Below are 17188 nucleotides of genomic sequence, written 5' to 3' on the forward strand. Positions count from 1 at the left end.
CACATATAGACAATGGAATATTACTCAGCCATAAAAAGAAATGAAAATGAGTTATTTGTAGTGAGGTGGATGGACCTAGAGTCTGTCATACAGAGTGAAGTAAGTCAGAAAGAGAAAAACAACTACCGTATGCTAATGCATACATATGGAATCTAAAAAAATAAAATAAAATGGTACTGATGAACCTAGTTGCAGGGAAGGAAAAAAGAGGCAGACATAGAGAATGGACTTGAGGACATGGGGTGGGAGGGCGAAGCTGTGGCAAAGTGAGAGTAGCATCGACATATATACACTACTGAATGTACAATAGGTGGCTGGTGGGAAGCAGCTGCATAGCACAGGGAGATCGGCTCGGTGCTTTGCGATGACCTAGAGGGTTGGGATAGGGAGGGTGGGAGGGAGGCTCAAGAGGGAGGGAATATGGGGACATGTGTATGCATATGGCTGATTTGCTTTGCTGTGCAACAGAAACTAACACAGTATTGTGAAGCAATTATACTCCAATAAAGATATATTTAAAAAAAGGAAAGAAATTCTGCAATATGCTACAACATAGATGAACCTTAAGGACATTATGCTAAGTGAAATAAGTCAGTCTCCCAAAGACAAATACGTATGATTCCACTTATGCCAGGTACTTAGAGTAGTCAAAATCATCCAGACAGAAAATATAATGGTGGTTGCCAGGGGCTGCAGGGAGGAGAGAATGGGGAGTTATTGTTTAATAGGTATAGAGTTTCAGATTTATAAGATGAAAGGAGTTATGGACATGGATGGTGGTGATGGCTGCAAAACAATGTGAAAACCACTGAACTTTAAAATGGTTAAGATGGTAAAAGTTATATGTATTTTAACACAATAAGAGAAAAAATATTTAAAGACTAGTAAGTAAGCAACAAAACCTGTAGTAAACATCCATAAAAGATTAAAAAATAAATATAAATCATTATCAATTTTTTTTTTTTTTTTGTGGTACACGGGCCTCTCACTGTTGTGGCCTCTCCCATTGTGGAGCACAGGCTCTGGACGCACAGGCTCAGCGGCCATGGCTCACGGGCCTAGCCGCTCCGCGGCATATGGGATCTTCCCAGACGGGGGAACGAACCCGTGTCCCCTGCATCGGCAGGCGGATTCTCAACCACTGCTCCACCAGGGAAGCCCATTATCAATTTTATATTTAGTTCTGCTAAGGGTAATAATTTTAAAGCTTAAAGATTACTAATCCTTTTGGTTACAGTGTATTGGTGTATGTGTATCAACATATAACCAAAATGTGTTGATATTTCAATTATACTATGCAACTTGAATACATATCCCTTCAGGATTCAGGCTCCATCTATTTTTCCAGATGCATCTCAGCCACCTGGCCATTGCAAATGACTTACTACTCACTCAAGAGTTTACTTATAACTTCAGACCATTGCCTAAGTGGCTGTTCCCTCTGAATGAGATGCCTCATCACTTCTGAGTTCAGTAGTGTGCCCTTGTGAACTCCTCTCTGACACCCATAGGCCAAAAAGGAATTCCCTCTCTGAAAACTTGAGTATTTCTTACTAGTAAAATATTCACCCCTAATAATTTGTATGTCAATACCAGGAGGCCCTTGAGGGCAGGGGACTGTATCTTTTGAACATTATATTCACAGTGGCAAGCACAATGTCAGGCACATGGTAGATACAATCAAGTGAATTACAGTTTAAAAGAACTCAGCCAAATAGTAAATTTTGCTTAAAAGAATATCATTAAAGTTATTATTTTGCTAGATAAACCTCAGCCTCATGGTTCTTTGCTGATTGATATATCAATGTGTTTTATAATTCTTTTGGCTAAAAGTAAATGCAAATTACACACTCAAAGGAAGAGCTTCTGTTATGGTCTTGAGTTGTTTGGAACACAGCATAAATTAATTTCTTGGACTTTAAGAATAAAATCTAAAGTTAAAAGGCATGGCTTGATGTAATATTTTATTTAAAAATAGTTCATTTTTTGAAAATGGTGGTAATTTTATAGTAATAGTAATATTAAAATAACCATTTAAAAACATAATACATACCATTTCTATTTCTTGATCTTTAGCAACCAGCTGTCGATTAAGAAGTTCTTTGCTTGAGTCAAGTTTAATGCAAAGTTCCCTTGTGGAAGACAAATCTGCAAGGGCAGACACTTTTTCAAACTGAACCTTCTGAAGCTCCTCTTCCATCTTTACAACAGACTTATGTAAAGTAGCAATCTGGGACTTGTAAGACCGTTCTGCATTTACGTGCTGCAAGGACAAAATTATTATATATATGTATTTTTTTAACTTGAAAAAAACCTACAGCAGGAAAAACAAAGTGGGGCAAATATTTTAATGATAGTACTTTTAGATTATAAGGAACTTTCTATACATAAAATCCAGGAGTAAAGTGGTCAACTGGTCGTTCTTTTTTTTTTTTTTCAATAAATTTATTTGGTAAGTAAGCAACAAAACCTGTAGTAAACATCCATAAAAGATTAAAAAATAAATATAAATCATTATCAATTTTTTTTTTTTTTTTTGTGGTACACGGGCCTCTCACTGTTGTGGCCTCTCCCATTGTGGAGCACAGGCTCTGGACGCACAGGCTCAGCGGCCATGGCTCACGGGCCTAGCCGCTCCGCGGCATATGGGATCTTCCCAGACGGGGGAACGAACCCGTGTCCCCTGCATCGGCAGGCGGATTCTCAACCACTGCTCCACCAGGGAAGCCCATTATCAATTTTATATTTAGTTCTGCTAAGGGTAATAATTTTAAAGCTTAAAGATTACTAATCCTTTTGGTTACAGTGTATTGGTGTATGTGTATCAACATATAACCAAAATGTGTTGATATTTCAATTATACTATGCAACTTGAATACATATCCCTTCAGGATTCAGGCTCCATCTATTTTTCCAGATGCATCTCAGCCACCTGGCCATTGCAAATGACTTACTACTCACTCAAGAGTTTACTTATAACTTCAGACCATTGCCTAAGTGGCTGTTCCCTCTGAATGAGATGCCTCATCACTTCTGAGTTCAGTAGTGTGCCCTTGTGAACTCCTCTCTGACACCCATAGGCCAAAAAGGAATTCCCTCTCTGAAAACTTGAGTATTTCTTACTAGTAAAATATTCACCCCTAATAATTTGTATGTCAATACCAGGAGGCCCTTGAGGGCAGGGGACTGTATCTTTTGAACATTATATTCACAGTGGCAAGCACAATGTCAGGCACATGGTAGATACAATCAAGTGAATTACAGTTTAAAAGAACTCAGCCAAATAGTAAATTTTGCTTAAAAGAATATCATTAAAGTTATTATTTTGCTAGATAAACCTCAGCCTCATGGTTCTTTGCTGATTGATATATCAATGTGTTTTATAATTCTTTTGGCTAAAAGTAAATGCAAATTACACACTCAAAGGAAGAGCTTCTGTTATGGTCTTGAGTTGTTTGGAACACAGCATAAATTAATTTCTTGGACTTTAAGAATAAAATCTAAAGTTAAAAGGCATGGCTTGATGTAATATTTTATTTAAAAATAGTTCATTTTTTGAAAATGGTGGTAATTTTATAGTAATAGTAATATTAAAATAACCATTTAAAAACATAATACATACCATTTCTATTTCTTGATCTTTAGCAACCAGCTGTCGATTAAGAAGTTCTTTGCTTGAGTCAAGTTTAATGCAAAGTTCCCTTGTGGAAGACAAATCTGCAAGGGCAGACACTTTTTCAAACTGAACCTTCTGAAGCTCCTCTTCCATCTTTACAACAGACTTATGTAAAGTAGCAATCTGGGACTTGTAAGACCGTTCTGCATTTACGTGCTGCAAGGACAAAATTATTATATATATGTATTTTTTTAACTTGAAAAAAACCTACAGCAGGAAAAACAAAGTGGGGCAAATATTTTAATGATAGTACTTTTAGATTATAAGGAACTTTCTATACATAAAATCCAGGAGTAAAGTGGTCAACTGGTCGTTCTTTTTTTTTTTTTTCAATAAATTTATTTGTTTATTTTTGGCTGCGTTGGGTCTTCGTTGCTGCGCACGGGCTTTCTCTAGCTGCGGCGAGAGGGGGCTACTCTTCATTGCAGTGAGCGGGCTTCTCACTGCAGTGGCTTCTCTTGTTGCGGAGCACGGGTTCTAGGCGCATGGGCTTCAGCAGTTGCAGCATGCTGGCTCAGTAGTTGTGGCACATGGGCTTAGTTGCTCCGTGGCATGTGGGATCTTCCAGGACCAGGGATTGAACCCGTGTCCCCTGTATTGGCAGGCAGATTCTTAACCACTATGCCACCAGATACGTCCCTGGTCATTCTTTTTAATGTATTTAGAAAACAATTTAAAAGTCTCATCCCCAAAGCTAGCTGAGATATACACATTTGGCCTGTAGTTCTGTCTATATTTGCCATAGTTCCAATTATTCTACAGTATAAATATTATTATTGTTAAAGACAAAACATTATCTACTGTTTCATTCACAATACCCATTTTCTAATTCTTGAATGGCATGCTGATATGGATCATAATACCATAAAATGAGAGCTGATAACTCTCTAGCACTTACTAATACCTCTGAGGGAAAAAGACTCTGGGCAAGTATAAATCAAGAACACATCCACATTATGGAAAATAAGAGCATGTCTTTAAAACTGTAATATGAGAGTCAAGTTATATAAATGCTTTCAAATGTTCAAGATAATTTCACACACACCATTTTTTTTTTCAGAAAAATGTCTTATGTAAGTGCACTGCCACCTATAGAGAAGTATTTGCTATTATGTGAGACTAACAGAACTGAGAGACAAATAAAGAAATGTTTCTGCTTTTACAAGCATTTTTACAAGTACAATGCACAAAAAATTGCTCCTGGAATAAGTTATTTGGCCAAAATTCACTCCTACCTTTCTGCCTCCCTTCCTTCCTCACTCACTCAATTTCTCACTCATTCTTCAAACAGCCTTCTATCCATCCATCCACCCACCTGCCCATCCATTCCGTACTTATTGAGTATATTCTATGTTCCAGTCAATGTGCCTAGATGCATATCCAATGATAAGCAAAATGGTCTCTGCTCTCATGAAGTTTCCAGACTATGGGGGAATCATGCATTAATAAAATAATCATACAGATGAATATGTAAATATATATTAAGCAAATATTTCTAGAGAAAAAAGTGTAGGACACAGGAAAGTGACCTAGACTGAGGGGATCGGGGAAATCGGAAAGGCTTCTCTAAGTAAATGACACTTGAACTGAGATCTGAAAAGTCAGTAGATATACAGTGTGTTGGGGGAGGGTGGCTTTTCAAATCAGAGGATGCTAAGTGCAAAGCAAGAGCAGAGGGAAGGCTAGTATGGCTAGAGCTCAGAGACTACAGGGAAGAGTGATAGGAGATGCAGTTGAAAAGGTATACAATTTACAAAATAGAGCCTAGTAAGCCATGTAAAATTTAGGTCTTTATTACAATTGACAGATCTTACAGAGTAGGTTATGTGATTGGTTTTGTGTTTTGAGAAGAATGCTTTGGACGTTTCAGGTTCTAGTAAAATAGCTGATTAAGCTAAGAGGAAAATCTGGATAAAATAGAATAAAAAATTATTTTTGCAGTTCATAGTTGAACTTGCAGGTAAGAAAGAGAAATTCTCACATGCCAAAAACAGAGAAAACCAAACCAGAGCAAGGAGCAAATGAGCAGGTCTGAAGCTAAGAGTTGGGGGTTGGAAGACCCAGTAATGGCGAATGGCTTAACACACTCAAGTAAGACTAGGAGACAAGAATCTAGGACTAATGGAGAGTTGGAATTGAGATCTCCACATAATCTGGGACCCTTGAAAGGAGGCTCCAGGAAAAAAAAAAAATCCACTCAACCTCACAGAGAGACAACCAAAAGTTTATCTTGACCTAGTCTCTGGATAGAGAAAAAAAAAATGTCTTCTGTAAGAAACTGAAAACTTTGGTCTGGCTTCACCCAATTTTGGAGTCTGACTTTACCCTGCCATACCCAATTCTAAACTTTAACATAATGTTTGTTCCATGCCTATGATAACTCAGAGTCCTTTTGTAGAAGCAGATGTACCTCCCTGACAATTCATAGTGAAGCATAACAGGAAAGATGAACGTTTTCTGGCTGGGTTGTGGAGGTCTTGAGAGCTACTCTCTATCACAAAACGATCCTCTAGCCTCCATTTCTGGCAGATTTAGGACTTAAGAGTTCCCATGAAATCCTTTCTCCCACATGTTCCACTTGTGTTTTTACAATAACTCCTGTTTTCTTGAACTAGCTGGAGTAGATCTCTTTTCCTTACATTTGAACAAGTTTTAATACATAAATGCATTTACTCAGACATGTGAACACATATTAAATGTCTTCAAAAATGTTTTCCTTTTAGAAAAAGTGAAAAATGTATCCTTAGGAAATCCCAAATTTCAGTAACATATATTCTGCTAAGTATATTTTACCAAAGTTCTGCAGAGAACTGGATTTTTAGAATTGGGTTGAGCATAGTTTATACCAAACTCTTGGCCCTGATCACTATTGCCCTTAATATCACCTAAAGTCAACCCTCCTGGATTTGATCACAAGGTTTTAGTATCAAGGATAGCAATATTGTCATATAACAATGACAAAAACAAACAACACTGGTATTGAAACAAGCATACCAATTATTTATAAGGTTCTTTGAGCAAGAGTTATTTACAGTGATTAAAGCATATGATTTTCAATATATTCATGACAAAAAAAAGAAGCAACGATGAATGAAGAATTCTGTAAACATATGGGTAGATACAAGTAAGGATTGACAAAGAATAAGAATAGTAATGATTTATTTTTAAGAATATAAAAACAAGGTGGAACTAAAATAGTACACAACAGTATCATAAAAGATTGGTGTATGTGTGTGTGTGTGTGAAAGAGAAAATAAGAGAGAGGGCACAAGATCTAGTAAGCAGTAGTTTTTTGCTCAGTATTCAAATTTTCTCAGGACCATATATTATTGTTTAGGAGGAAGGCTGGAGATACTAACAACAGACTTTGTTAAGTATGCATATTACAATTTTAACTACTAAAAGAATAGATTGAGAACATATAACTTCCAAACCAATCAGCAGTGGGGTAGGAAGTGTGTAAAGAAAATAAACACATAAAAGACGTGTAAAAAAAGGAGGTTCTTCAGAAATGAGGGTGAAATAAATACTTTTTAAAACAAACAATACCTGAGAGAATTCAATGCCAACGTACTACAAGAAACATTTTTTTCCCCTCAGTTGAAAAGAACTTAGCTCTTACCACTTTATTTTATTTTACTTACTTTTTGTTAAATTTTTTTCTATTTGTTACTTTATTTAGAAGAAATGTTTAAAGGAACTTCTTCTAGCAAAAAGAAAATTATAGTAGATGAAAACTTGGATCTCCCCAAAGGAATGAAGAGCATGAGAAATAGTAAATATGTGGGTGAATAAAAAAGTCTTTCATTCACCTTATATTTTAATTTCTTTAAAGATAACTATTTAAAGTTAAAATAATAATGTACTATGGGGTTTACAATATATGTAGAAGAAAAATGGAGGAACAGTAGGATAAAGAATGGGAGGGGGAAGTAAAGGGGTACTAAGAAGTAATCTATTATTTGAAGGTAGACTGTGACAATTAAAAGACACATGGTCTATACTCCAGAATAATCAGCAGGAAAAAATAATTATGTACAGCTTATAAGGCCATAATAGAGACAGAATGGAATACTAAAAAAAAAATACTCAAAAGAAGGCAGAAAAAGAGTGAAAAGGAAACAAAAAAAATAAATGGGACAAATGGAAAACAATAACATGGTAGATTTACACACAACTATATTAATAATTCCATTAAATATAAATGGTCCAAAGACAACTAAAAGACAGATGTAAGACAGGATAAAAAAGCAAGATCCAACCATATGCTGTCTAAAGGAATACTATTTTAAACATAAAGACATAGAAAGATTAAAAACAAAAGCATGGAAAAAGATATACCATACAAACAATAATTAAAAGAAGTCTGAAGTGGCTATATTAATACCTTACAAAGTATACTACAGAATGAGAAGCATTACAATGGATAAAGAGATGAATTCATTAAGAATATAACAGATTCAAATACATGAAGTAACATGACAGAACTGAAAGAAAAAATACACAAATGCACAAATATGGTTGGAGATTTCAACACTCTTCTCTCAATAATTGGTAGAACAAGTAAACAGAAACTCAGTAATGATAGGAATTGAAAAACACTATTGATGAACTTGACCCAATAGACATTTATAGAACATTTTACCCAACAAAAAAATAACACACGTTATTTTCAAGTGTACATGGAAAACCCAGAAAGATGACCACATGCTAGCCATACAGTCTCAATGAATGTAAAAGACTGAAAAATCAATAACTAGAAAGGTTTTTTGGTTTTTTTTTGCGGTACGCGGGCCTCTCTCACTGTTGTGGTCTCCCATTGCGGAGCACAGGCTTTCAAGTGTACATGGAAAACCCAGAAAGATGACCACATGCTAGCCATACAGTCTCAATGAATGTAAAAGACTGAAAAATCAATAACTAGAAAGGTTTTTTGGGTTTTTTTTGCGGTACGCGGGCCTCTCTCACTGTTGTGGCCTCTCCCATTGCGGAGCACAGGCTCCGGACGCGCAGGCTCAGCGGCCATGGCTCACGGGCCCAGCCGCGCCACGGCCTGTGGGATCCTCCCGGACCGGGGCACGAACCCATGTCCCCTGCATCAGCAGGCGGACTCTCAAACACTGCGCCACCAGGGAAGCCCCTAGAAGGGTTTTTTTTTTAATCTCCAAATAGTGAAAATTAAACAATACCACAAAATAATATAAGGGTAACCAGAAAATTATTTTGACATCAAATAAAATGAAAACATATCAACTGTTTTGAATAAGGTTCCATTTCTGGCACGGCAATGTGAGCAGCTCCATAGAACCAGTGAAAGTAGTGAAAACTATAAAAAAGCAACCTTAAATGGTCTTTAAATAGTCTCTGGAAATGGTCTTAAGAACATACAGTAAATGAAGAAACACTTTTAAGAAAACCAACTAAAACTGGGAGGGAACAGGAAAAGTCCGTGGCATCTGAAGTATGACCCTCTCTCCCCACACCCAGCTCAGCATGATGGAAATTCCACTCCAGGCGGGTGCAGCTAAAAACAGTGCTCCCTCTCCCCTCAGTACTCAGTCAAGAACTATAGTGTATTCCCAGGAGAGGCAGTCTATCAGCATTTCTCACGCCACTCCAAAAGCTACTTATTTCAGAGGCCAAGTTTCTGGCAACAATGTCTGGGAGATGGGGGCTCCCTTCTTCTGACCAGCCTCTCCCCATGGGATGGAGGTTCTATCTTGTTTGTGGCATACTGAGAATGCTGTGGCTCTGATTCTCCTTGACACAGGTTATTCATAAGGAAGAGGTTCCATACCTGGAGAGGCATGCTGAGAAGGCCAGAGGCTACAGCCATATACCCACCATCCCCTCCAAGTGTCCAGATCCTAAAGTGGGCACGTCACTCAAAGAGAACTGCACCACTGTCCCCATACCAGCTTTAGAGCCAGGGCTCAGAGATTTTGCCCAGGGAGAAAGAGAGGCCTTAAAGCAGGAAGCTCCTAAATTCTTCCAAAGGAACTTTACTTCATTTACAACAGACTATAGGAAAATTCAAGTCTAAGGCACTCTCAAAAACAATGGAACGTACAGTGAAAATACTTCGAGGCTATGTTGAAAAGAAATTTTAAAAAGAATGGTAAACTCTTAAGAGATACAAGCTCAACCATAGGTCGGCTAGTTTACCAGCGAAAATTAGGGGAAGAGACTGCTAAGAAGAATGTTCTCGGGTTCAGAAAAAACTCAAACATTGACCTCAAAAGCTATCCCTGTAAAACAACCCAGATTTAACTGAATCAGTCTATGAAACAATTTGTGCTTGAGGGCACTGCTGGAAACAATAAAGCAAATAGCCAGAAATTAGTTGGGCTTAACAGCTGAGTGTAGTAAAGGAAGAGTCCAAAAAGGCCCTGCCAAAACCACTGTCATTGCAGGGTAACTGTGGACGCATTCAAGGCTGCACCTCTGAGGAGAAACATCAGAGGCTTCACACTTCAAGGGGAAAGGGGAGAAAGAGATTTCACTAAATAATCCAGCCAGTCTCTAATCATATAAACAAGCAGCCTTCCAGTTTCTGTTCCAACATGTAAAGAGCTTAGAGATCATCACTCCCATGCTCACAATACGAAAAAAGCAGAAAATATGACAATAAACTCTTCTTTGATCTATCAGAGAATTGAAGACATAAAATGAATGACTGCACCCAAAATATAGAGAAAGGTAAATACAGAGAATTGCAGTTTACCAGGAGGAGAAACTGCCGTTGGAGCTAGCAACAGGTAGCAACACTTAAAGGGTAATTGACCACCTGCTAGAGACTGAGCATGAACTAGCTTGAGAGATACATCCTCCTGGGCTCCCAGCCTGAGGAGAACCCCACATTTTTATTAGTTTTACCTCCTGGAGCCCACTGGGTTTTCAGGATTAATATCCGAGAAAAATCCCCTCATGCTTCTAGCAGGTGAGGCGAAAAGTAACCATTTTGAATAATCCCACAGAATTCTGTCCTTCTTGACAAAGGTCTGCCCCCAAAGGAGATGATTTTGTGTCAGCATAACCAGCATGGTTGTAACAGAGCCTAACCAATGTGGAGGGGTGGTGGTACCTAACACAGAGTCTCCCAAGCCTTTCTACCTCATCTAAAGGAGAAAAAAACTGAGAAACACTTGTGAAGGTCACATCCCAGGGGCACATGCCCACTAAAAAGACTAAGACCTAATCGTAGGATAATAGAACATGTCTCCTCCACCTACACTTCACTACCACATCAACAGGGCTCCTGTATAATAATAGGAGGTCACAGTTGAAAGAACTACAAGGTGCAGACTCTATTTAAGGAGTCTCTAAGTGAACCCAAAGACAAGAGAGGAGACAAAGAAGGACACCAGAAGGAATTTTAGCCTCTCTGACATGCACGGCTACAGTAAACAGTAATCATGGCTTAACTCATAGACAGATAAACACAGAGCTTCACAGTAAAGGCCTATTTACCTCAGTAACTTTTACCAAATGCTGTTTGTTGCAGCATTTTATTATAGAAAAAGTGAAGACAGTTAAATGTCCTTTAGTATGGGAATGAATTTAAAAATAAAATATTTTATTCAATGACTATAGAAGCAACTGTTTAGATGTACACTATATGTATTAAAATGGATACATTTCACAATTATAATATTGAGCAAAAAAGGCAAATTGCAAATAGATACCTACAGTATATTATCACTTAAAAAAACTTAAAGCACACAAAACATTATACATCATTTGTGGGTGATAGATATGTAGAAAAAGTACAAACATGAAAAAGAGTTATACAACTGACATGAAAGCTCTACATACCAACCAATAGGGAGGGAGGGAGAAGAAAGGATGAGGAGTTGTATCTGCAATGTTCTGTTTTTTTAAATAAAGAGAGACTTTATTTAAATAATAAATATGGCAAAATGTTAGCATCCTTCAACTTTGGAGATGGGCATATGTGGGTCTTTTATATTACTTTTGGGGAGGGCACTGTTTTTGTATGCTTGAAATAGTTTCTAATTTTTAAAAATGCTAAAGATTATTCTAGTTGTAGAGTAGGTAAGAGATTAGAAAACCAGAGCGGAGAACAGTTAACAGACTACAATTCACAGTATATTTAAATAACTTAAGTGTTTGTTTATACACTTAATTTACGGAAAGCCAAACAAAACTCTTTTAAATATGATACAGGATGTACTACAAGCGTATTTTACCAAACTTACCTGCTCGACCTCTCTATTGAGGGCATCTACTTTTTCTTTTAATCTGTCACCCTCTGCCTCAGCAGTGATAAATTCTAATTTGAGGGTATTGTTATCTGCCTCTGCTTGACGGGCCTTATTTTCCCAGTTTTCGGCATCTTCACTGGCTTTTCGGAGTTGGTCCATCATTTGCCGGTTCTCAGATTCCTAAAAAGCAAATCTTAGGTATTACTTTAGGAGAGTAAAATGTTAAACATGTGATGCACATTAAACATTATTTGCCAGGTCACTGGGAATTTACTTGCCACGATGACCAACTGTACCGTAATCTCAAGGACTCCTATCTCTACTCTCAGTTTAGAAAATTAGTCATCCTGTAATTAACAAAAGGGAATGGGACCAGGATCTGCCCTGGCTCCTGAGTCACACTCACTCATCTAGTAAAGTTTTCATTCTTATCTTCAAGACCTCAATGAATATGTTCTTATATTTGCTTTTGTTCAAACAAAATCCTCATTGCCTCCATATAGCTGCTTACTGACTACTTGCTGGTCTGGTTTCTGAGCTTCTGCCTTGACCTGACCTTTCGTATCTGTGTATTCCCTTGCTCCTGACTGCTCTTCTGGGTTGTACTACGGCTATAGAGCTTCTGCCTGCTTGCACACCTTAAGCGTCAGCTTCTGATAATTCTCTTGGTTTGGTGTGTTTCCTATCTGGTTCCTGCCTTTCATTCATAACCCCAGCCTTAATTTCCTCGATCATGGACTGTTCTATAATTCACTTTTGCCCACCGTTCTAATAACTTGCCTGAAGTTGCTCAGAAGTAAAATATGAAACCTATGCCAATAAACACTACTCACAAATATACATTCATGTATATACTGGGGATACAATATAGAACCACTGTTAGAACCTATCATGATAAAGTTCTATCATGATGGACTGACTAAAGTAGGATCTCATTTCTAAAGGAAAACAATCAGCTCCTCAAATAATATATTATACTGAGTAATTATTATGAAGCTACTTTTAAAAATATTATTTTAGTAGTATAGTTTGGCCAACTCATTCTAAAAAGTCATTTATAATTTTGGTAATTAATTAAAAAGACACTAGATCTCTTTCTCCCCTACCTGTTAATAAACAGTTCAGAAACACTGGAATAAGCAACATCTAATTGTATAAGCCAAATTACAATAAACAACATCTCATTGTATAAAGCTTTCAAATCAGATTTTTCTCATAAATATGATTAATCATAAGACTGGTTGAAATTCAGTTAATATTGCCACCTTGTGGTCTGGTTGTACCTTGACCAATATGAAGGATCTTTGCCAAGTCTGTTGATTAACAAGTTAACATACTAAACTACTGTATTGGCTTTTAAGATTCAGATATTCCAAATGTGCTGGTAGGAATCTGCTGTGTGTTTTCTATTATTGTACTAAAAATAACAGTTGTGTACCGAGTATGTACTTGGGAGTTACATGATATAATATACATAAACTGAATTTTACCCACATTAATTTTTACCCTCTTTAACTTTCTGTAGCACTTAGTGTCATTCTCTTAAAACTGCCTTATAGCTTTATGTAGTTAGCTGTGGATGTACCATCTCCCCAATAACTCCTCAGATTCCTCGAAGATAGGAACCATTTTTATGTTGAATTCAGTTTTCTAAGGTAGGAATCATTTTCATATTAAATTTGGTTTTGTGACTAGGTAATATATGGTTCCAAGTTTAAGCAGTGAAAAAGACTGCATTAAAACGTCTCTCTGTCCTCTAACCACTTAGTGCCCTCCCTCCCAGCAGCCAGCAACCACAGTTTACCCTTTTTTGTACCTGCCCAAAGCAGCCAGAGCAGTGTGGGGTGCAAGATGGGCAACATTATAAAGAAAGTGAAACTTATCTTTGGTATTCTCCAGTTCTCTCTTTGCAGATCTCTTTCCCTCTTTCTGGTGCTTCCCTACCAGTTCCCTCTGGCTGACCACTGGGCTCTCTACACCCCTCCACCAGGGCAAAGGCAAAGCTGCTGCCTCAGCTGGAATCCTTTGCACTTCCTGTCTGAATCATGGATACAGCCTCTCCTAACTGCTCTTCCCCCTCTTTTGTTACCCTTCTGATTTATTCTTTTCCAACATTTCCTGAACAATCTTTCTAAAAGGCAATTCTTCAAATAACTTCTGTGTGTATGTTGTAATGAAAGCTTCCTAAAAATACAGTTCAGACAAATCCTTCTTACCTCTTTATTACCACCCATCTTCACATTCCACTCTAGCTACAGAACCTACTTTTCCCCCCTCTACTTGCTGTCCCCACTGCCGGGGGTGCCATTCTGTTTCCTCGCAGTTTTTCAACTCTGTCACCTCAGCGCCCAGCATACTGCACACTGAATGGATGGGTGATGAATAAAGTACTCGATAATCCTTAATGGACCTCCCTACCCAAATGGACCCGTGATCCTTTCTCTCAGGGCGGTGCCTGGATCTATCCAGCTATGTTGTGAAACGGAGACTCAAAAAAGAACTCACAGGGGCTTCCCTGGTGGCGCAGTGGTTGCGCGTCCGCCTGCCGATGCAGGGGAACCGGGTTCGCGCCCCGGTCTGGGAGGATCCCACATGCCGCGGAGCGGCTGGGCCCGTGAGCCATGGGCGCTGAGCCTGCGCGTCCGGAGCCTGTGCTCCGCAACGGGAGAGGCCACAGCAGAAGGAGGCCCGCATACCACACACACAAAAAAAAGAACTCACATGAGGATGCTAAAAGCTGAGAGGAGTTTGATGTGTGATGTCTGAAAATACAATTCCAGAATCTAAAAGCCCCAATCCCTAATAGTGGAATTTCAGGTAATGTGACAGGCTAGGGAGAAAAAGGGAAGTGTCTAACATTGACTGAAAGCTTACTACATTAAATGTTGTTCAGACAGTCTTTTATTTATATTCTTCCCTATTCCAGAATAGACTTAGATGGCTCACTGTGCTAGGCGTATCTTACTCACTTGGGTGTTCTTCCCAATTACCGATGGGACACTGAGACCAAGGGAGGTTGAGTGGCCTACAGAAGTCCATGGCATTAGTGAGAGGAAGAGTCAGACCTACCTGACTCCAAAGCTTCTGTCCATTTATGACATTACATTGCTAGCACCTTCAACTCAAGAAGGGTAGGGAATCACCTGCTTTGGCAACATGAGGCTGCTGCCTTACCGCCTGAAAACAAGGGTTGCAATCCCGGAGTCCTTAGAATCTCTCATCTCTCAAAGTCCTGAATGGTCTTATGTACACCATAAATAAATGCTCAAGATATGTTTATGGACTGAAATTAAATGATATGTTAAATACAATGAGGAAAACTGTTTGGGGGAGGAATTCCTATTAATGGTTTGATTGTTATGTAAGTAGGTAACACCACACCTATTACAGTAGTCAAACCAACACTATTTTATATAATAATTTATCAAATGGACATACCTAACATCCTTGGTCTAGCTGTCTGTTTATTCCAGGATTGTCACACATGTGCCCAAATTTATCGGGAATCATCTGATATCAGACATACCAGTCGACGTGTGTCTAGTCGACTGGTTACTAACAGAGAAATGGAGAAGAGAGTCATCTGCCCTCTGGTCCTGAGAAACAGGTGGCTCCACAACAGAATGATCAATTCTGATCTGCTACACAATCAGGTGGAGCCTCTTTTGTCAAAGGTCTGTAACTGTAAACTACCATTTCCAAATATAAGTGAGCCCAACTTGATTCTGGCCCCTTGTTCTTCATCCAGTTAGGAGGATTCTGCTTATCTAAAATGGCTAAGTGGCAAATAAAAGGGGTGTATCCTTGAGTTACCCTTCTGGACATTGGTGACATTCTAAATATATAGTTAACACGTAATTGTCAACATTAAAATAGGCTATGCCTTAAAGAAATGCACTTGATTCCGCTGTCCTGATGACTGCAATCAGTCAACAGCTTTAGTGAAAACTCAGGTATCTCGAGCCAAGGTGGAAATATAGATATACGTACTTCGGACTTTAATATATTCTTCAGTTTATTAACCTCCAAATTAGTGTCTTGAACCTTCTGTTTAATGTCACTAAGCTCATTATGAGTATCATTCAGTTTTTTAGACAGTGCCTATGAGAAAAAGACAGTTAGATCTGACTACAAAAAATTAAAAATTGCTCTATGTCAAAACTACCATAAATAAATTTTTAAATATTTACAGTAAATATGATAAAAATTAATATACCTAATGTATAAAGCTCATATAAAGACAGTGAGAAAACACAAGAGTCCAAACAGTAAATGGGCAAAGAACCCAAACACAATTCACAAAAAGGAAGCATAAGTGGATGATACTTGAAAAAAGTTAAAACTTACTAGTAATCAAAGATATGGTAAGGAATGGGCGTTTCCATGTATTATTAGAGTAAATGTAAATTTGAGAAAAGCAAATCTGTGATCTGCTACCTGGTGATGACATAAGAGACATTTTTAAAAGCTCATAAAAACAAGAAAGACAAATATATTACTTTTTGTTAAAGGTGGGAAATGGATACTTGGGTATTCACGATACCCATGTCCACTTAGAAGGTTTTTTAATTTAAAAAAGAAACCTCATAAGCGTTTGATTCAATTTGAAACTAAATCTATAAAATTTAATGAAAAAGAATGTTTATTAAGGCATTATTTGCTATGTGACAATATTTATTCACATTAGGTGAATGATGCAGTAAATAATAGTATCTACATGGTGGTAAAACCACACAGAACACTATGCATTCATGAGAAATGTTTGGAATAATTTTTAATAACAGAGAAAAATGTTAATATATATTTGAAAAAAATCAGGATAAAACAGTAAAAACGACTCAATTTGTTTAAAATCGCGGTATTGAGGAAGAAATTTTTTTTAAGGTTTCTGCTTTCCAAATCTTCTATGATACGGGTTTTTTCTTTTTTTTAACATCTTTATTGGAGTACAATTGCTTTACAATGTCGTGTTAGTTTCTGCTTTATAACAAAGTGAATCAGCTATACATATACATATATCCCCATATCCCCTCCCTTTTGCTTCTCCCTCCCACCCTCCCTATCCCACCCTTCTAGGTGGTCACAAAGCACCAAGCTGATCTCCCTGTGCTATGTGGCTGCTTCCCACTAGCTATCTAATTTACATTTGGTAGTGTATATATGAATGCTACTCCCTCACTTCGTCCCAGCTTACCCTTCCCCCTCCCTGTGTCCTCAAGTCCATTCTCTATGTCTGCGTCTTTATTCCTGTCCTGTCCCTAGGTTCATCAGAACCATTTTTTTTTTT

General features: G+C 37.8%; 1 protein-coding gene across 1 annotated transcript in view; it reads right to left on the reverse strand.

Moving 5' to 3' along the window:
* Positions 1-17188, reverse strand: part of TSGA10 (testis specific 10) — a 106927-nt gene that overhangs the window by 19308 nt on the left and 70431 nt on the right. Inside the window, exons 14-16 of the mRNA XM_024129966.3 lie at positions 15892-16002; positions 11896-12081; positions 3623-3832 (exon numbers count right to left, since the gene is read on the reverse strand). Of these exons, the coding sequence (XP_023985734.1) occupies positions 3623-3832; positions 11896-12081; positions 15892-16002 (507 nt within the window). The remainder of the gene's footprint in view (positions 1-3622; positions 3833-11895; positions 12082-15891; positions 16003-17188) is intronic.

Source organism: Physeter macrocephalus, chromosome 12 (assembly GCF_002837175.3).
Source record: "Physeter macrocephalus isolate SW-GA chromosome 12, ASM283717v5, whole genome shotgun sequence".
NCBI classification, from domain to species: domain Eukaryota; kingdom Metazoa; phylum Chordata; class Mammalia; order Artiodactyla; family Physeteridae; genus Physeter; species Physeter macrocephalus.